The sequence below is a fragment of the Quercus suber genome, unplaced genomic scaffold, assembly GCF_002906115.3.
Source record: "Quercus suber isolate HL8 unplaced genomic scaffold, Cork oak 2.0 scaffold_1000, whole genome shotgun sequence".
Lineage (NCBI taxonomy): Eukaryota > Viridiplantae > Streptophyta > Magnoliopsida > Fagales > Fagaceae > Quercus > Quercus suber.
In genome coordinates, this window is record NW_027070415.1 from 29,732 (window position 1) to 35,362 (window position 5,631).

The 5,631-nt window shown below is 34.0% G+C and overlaps 1 protein-coding gene across 1 annotated transcript; it reads right to left on the reverse strand.

Moving 5' to 3' along the window:
- Positions 1-423: 423 nt before the first annotated feature.
- Positions 424-2,877, reverse strand: LOC112034277 (cytochrome P450 81Q32). The gene is made up of 2 exons (XM_024067099.2): positions 1,945-2,877; positions 424-1,397 (listed from the first exon to the last, which is right to left on the reverse strand). The coding sequence occupies exons 1-2, from the start codon at positions 2,836-2,838 to the stop codon at positions 771-773; spliced, it is 1,521 nt and encodes a 506-aa protein (XP_023922867.2). The 5' UTR covers positions 2,839-2,877; the 3' UTR covers positions 424-770.
- Between the last annotated feature and the right edge of the window lie 2,754 nt (positions 2,878-5,631).

A 5,631-nucleotide genomic window follows, 5' to 3' on the forward strand; every position in this document is an offset into this window, starting at 1 on the left:
AAGATATGGAATCTACATAGCCATGATACTCCTACATGTTCCATTATATGTTTCTTTTGCTTTTTGTCCTCTCAAAGTCAGAAATTCTTCTTTTGAGTATGCCAAAATTGCTGGAGATTTCAAGACAAAAAGTGGAAAAAATTACTGCTCACGGATTACTGTTCACGGATTACTATTCATGGATTACCGTTCACAAAAACCTTGTAACTAGGACTAGTTCAAGCTTTGTAACTATTCTGAGATCTTGTATTCACTACTACTGTAAGTGTTTAATCTACTTTCAATAAGAAGTATTTTCAGTTTTATGTTCATTATACTACTTGTTGCTACCGTCACCTTGGACGGATTACTGCCATACCGGATATATATATTTATATATATTATCTAAAAATATTTCTCAAATTTCTAGACATTCATCTCACCAATTTAGTAAATAAACAAATATTTTTCAGTTAACTTTCAAATTTTAGACGATTTGATTTATTTATATCCTCTAACAAAATATCCTAATTTAACATAAGAATTTGGAAATGAAAAGTAAAATTATCCAAATCCTTTCTTACTCCTTAAACACATATACAAATCACTATCAAGACCACACCCAAAAAAAAAAAAAAAAAAGAAAAAAAGAAAAAGGGAAACAACTTTATATAGATACAATAATTCAATTTTCAAATTGAATATGTAATTGTTTATTTTAGTTTATTAAATGATTAAAATTATCCGTGAATAACTAAGCAAGTCTCTAAAAAGTAACTTAAGGAGATCGTTCAAACATTATCCGTCGACTTAGAAAGAAGCTTATGCATGATTGGGCGTGCTTTGCACATGGCCTCCAATGGCATGACTTTAGGCATAGTGACCCCACTACCTTCATTTATGTCAACCTCTTTTGTAGTAACCCTTTCCCACTCAAAATTTTGAATCAACGAACCCAAAGTTAGGCTCACTGTACGTTGGGCGAGGCTCGACCCAGGACAAGTCCTCCTCCCAATCCCAAATGGCATTAGCTTATGTCCTTCAAGCTCACTATTTTCAAACCTCTCAGGCTTAAAACTAGTTGCATCGTCCCACACCTTAGGATCTCTATGTATGGCCCATGCATTGACCAATAACATTGTGCCACTCGGTACATCATATCCTCCAATGGTACAATTAGCGGAGGACATATGGGGTACTAACAATGGTGCTGCTGGATATAATCGAAGGGTTTCTGAGATAATACTTTGAAGGTAATGTAATTTGGACACATCTGATTCCTCAATCAATTTCTCTTCTCCAATTTGACTATCTATCTCATCTCTAGCCTTCTTCAATATATTAGGATGATTTAGTAGATTAGTCATTGCCCACTCTAATGTGACTGCTGATGTATCAGTCCCTACCAATAACAATACCTGCGCATTATAAACGAAGTGTTTAGAATAGAACAATAGTATATTAAATAAAATGGTTTGTTTTGGGACATTTAACGATGATGACATGTATGTAACTAGTTCTTATTTTAGTTATTTGATAAGTTGTATGTACCTAATTAGTCTAATGTTATTATGGATTTTTTTTTTTTTTTTTGTTAGGACTAAGTGTGCGTTTGGATGCGGATAAAAAAACTAAATTATTTTATTATTCAGCTTATTTTTGCTACTATTCATGGGTTCCACTGTACTTTTTGATACTATTCATAAATTCCACGATGCTATTTCAGCTCATTTTTACCTTTATCTACAATATTTTTAGCAACAAGTTTTTAATTTCAACAAAATAAGCGTTGCCAAATAAGCCCTAAAAATATCACTTTTTCGCACTAGACAGCAATTTCGATGAAGCTACTAAAGAAAAAGAAAACAGATAATTGCATGACAGCTTTTTTAGATGCAAGAATCAAACAAAACCTTATTTCCTAGTTTTCTCAATAAGAGATGAAGCACTATTGAGTGCACTTACCAATATAAGACCCTTGATGATTTGGTCTGTGTAGTAGTCTGGCTGCGATTTTTGCAAAGAAAGCATATGGTCAATCATAGTGTTACCCTCTTCCTCCTTACGCCTTTGTTCATCAATAAGTGCTTGCAAGAACTCATCTATCTTCTTAGAGAGACTCTTCAATTTCTTCTCCAAACCTCCATAATCCATCCACCGCAAGATGGGTACAAACTCTGCTGGATTTGATGCCCCTCCGAACCCTGTTATCTCCTTCATTATCCGCCTAAACTGTCTTGCTTCTTGCTCGTCCTTCTCATCCTCATCATACCTGTAGTACCGTTTCCCTGCCACCATTCTCATTATGGTGTTAAATGTCATCTCCAAGAGCATTGATTGTAGCTCCACCTTGGCAAACCCGTGGCAAGAATTGCGTGACAGGTTTCGTAGCAAGCACTTGATCTCGTCCCTTCGGATGCCTAAGAACTTGTTGAGGCGATTGTTTGAGAATATTTCAAGGGTACTAATACGGCGGAGGTTGCGCCAGTGATCGCCATATGGGGATTGTACTAAGGTGGTGTTGTTGTAGGCAAGGTGCTTGCCTAATAGGGTGGGAGGACGGTTGGCTAATACTATGTCATTCTTTGTGAAGCATTCTTCAACTGCTGATGGGGATGACACAATGACCACAAATTGTGAACCAAATTTGAGTGAGAATATTTGACCATATTTTTGTGAGAGGGCAAGGAAAGTACGGTGGAGTGGTTTTTCAATGATATGGAGATGGCCTATAATTGGAAGAGAAGGCAGGCTAGGTGGGAGGTGTTTTGGTCGAGTAGTTCTTGTTTTGACGATGAGCTTGATAGCAACAAGAAAGATGAGAAGAGTGAGAGACAAATATAGTAAGATGGCTACCATGTTTATTTTTTATGATTCTGAAATGATTTTTGATGCTCTATGATTGAAGATGCATGCATGTGGTCACTACATATTTATAGGGACCAGCTAGTTAGTGTTTGAATATCATTTGTGTACCTTTCAAAAAAAAAGAATAACATTTGTGTACACCACATTGAAGATCACGTTTCACGCTTTGGAGTTTGGACAGATGAGGTGCACGCCTTTTAGGCCCAAAGAGGATATAATAATGATGGTGCCTATCCAGTGCCTCGAGAAGTTCTTGGTCCACAAACTAGTGCACAACTCACCCATGTGGTGAGTTGTGGTTGGTGGTGGGATGACCTATCATCACCCCTCCACCAACCACAACTCGCCACATGGGCGAGTTGTGCACTAGTTTGTGGCACCAAAATTTTTCTTGTTTCTCTCATTTGATTTGCGTCATTGAGTATGTAATCGCATTTGGCTTTGCATGCATTATTTTATATATATATATATATATATATAATGTGTCGATAAGGAGAAGTTGTACCTGTACCAAGTATATGTTACTCAGGCAAGTTAGAAATAGGAAAAAAAAGAGAGTCTCCTTAATTTTTTTTTTTAATAATAATAATAATAATAATAAAAAAAGAGAGAGAAGATTCAATTATGTACTTATTTCTCGCCCAATGTCTTAGGTAGCAGTTGCGAAGGCAATGTGTCAAACTCTCTAGTCTCTAAACTCTCAATAACACTTCAAGCTAGGTATATATCATGCATCTAGTTCGTGTATATTTACTAAAATGTGTGAGATTTACTTCCATATGAGAGGGAGGAAATATACATACACCTAATGATACACGATGTATTTTCTCCGCTTTCTATAAGTATAAGTCTTTTGGACTATACATTTACTCATTGGCAGAGCCAAGGGGGCCATGGCCCCTTGACTTTTTGAAATTCCCATTAGATTTTTGTCAAAAACAAACAAAATCATTTACAACTTACTTCTTGGCCCCTTGAAATTTTAGATTTTGACCTCCTAAAATAAAAAATTTAGAACTTTTTGTTATTAGCAAATAGATAGAGTAGAGTTTACTAGTTTAGTCCTTAAACATTTATATTTGATCCTCAAATATTTAAACTTATAAAAAGAAATGGAATAGAAAACCCAAAACATTAAATTGGAAAAGAAAAACCCAAAAAACAAAATATTGCCTTGGCGCAATAATTAGTTGTGGGCGTGGCCTCTTTAAATACTTACAAAACCCCAATTGTCTAAAATCCAAATTAACAGTTTCTCCAAAAAAAAAAAAAATCCAAATTAACAAAGAAAAAAGTACAGATAAAATAAAATAGATCAATTTATTGTGTGAAAACCTCACGCCACCACACCGTCAATCGAATCACCTCGCCGATGTGGTCCGCTCAGTTCATGCTCCAATCCAAGTCAATAGCAACCGATTTATCTTCTTCTTCTTCTTCTTCTTCTTCTTCTTCTTCTTTGTGTGATACCATGAGCTCTTTTAGTAGTTTTAATGTTGTCTTGTAACTTTAAAGTTTAAAGTGACTGACTCTAAACTTTGGCTAAAAACATGTATGGCTATATGTGTTTATTTATAACTTTATTTATTATTCTTTTTTTTTTTTCTGAGAAAAATTATTCTTTAGTTTTTAGAATCAACTTATTCACTATTCATATACTAACATCTAATATATAATATGTATTATTTTTTAGTTTATATATATATATATTTGAAATTAATTATGTAACTAGTTTATAAATTTCAAATATTTAGCTTTTAAAGTGTGAGTTTTTAAAGTTAATATATGGAACTAATTATTTTTTTTGATGAATTTTTTTTTTTCAAGAATTTTGTTATAAGTAGTTGCCCTCGGATAAATTTCTGAGCTCCACCACTACATTTACTATGCATAAATTGTTTTACAAAGCCATTACAAGGTTGACATTTTATGTAAGACTGAAGCTTATGGTTAATATAAATTTTATTATATAAGTTTTATAAATTTATATGTTGAATTTCACATATAAAACTTAAAAAAATGCATTAAAAATGTATTTATCATGTTATTGATGCATAACATCCATCAAATGTATTCATTATCACCGCTATCTCTCTTCGTAGTCGCCAACAGTCCACTATAATCCTTCACTTCTTCATTGTCAAGTTTGAATTTCACTCTCACTTCTTCAACCCGATCTGTTGCTGCCATCTTATCTACCAACTTATCTGTCAACAACCCACTGCAATTCTGTTGCTGCAATTTGGGAGAGTTCAAACTTTGTGCTCTAAAGAAAATTCATCCATTTATGGTTCAAACTTATCCTATTGGCCGTATCTTTTCATTTATTTTCTATCACAAACCTATACATCAAACAATTATAGGGAGAGAGAGTCAATATATATTGTGGGGACATTTTTTTCTTCAAGGCCAAGGGCTAGACCAATTGGAGCCTAGGCAATTTTTGCTCTTGTCCCACATTGGAAAGAAAGCCTCCCTCTTCATGCCATATAAGGGATGACCAATGCTGATATGACTTACAAGACGGATTCCAAAACCTTAATTCCTTTCCCTTGATTGTTTACATCTTTTTATTGCTTTATATCTTTTGCTTAGTTTAACTATTTGCTTAATTTTATTATTTGCTTAGTTTATTTAATTTCAAAACAACCAATTTTTATTAAACTAGATTAGGATTAATTTGGTTAAGGTTTAATTAATTTTCCTACGTTCATTCAAGTCCCTGTGGGTTCGACCTCGTTCTTGTCAAACTATACTTCGGTACGGTTCGTACACTTGCGAGTA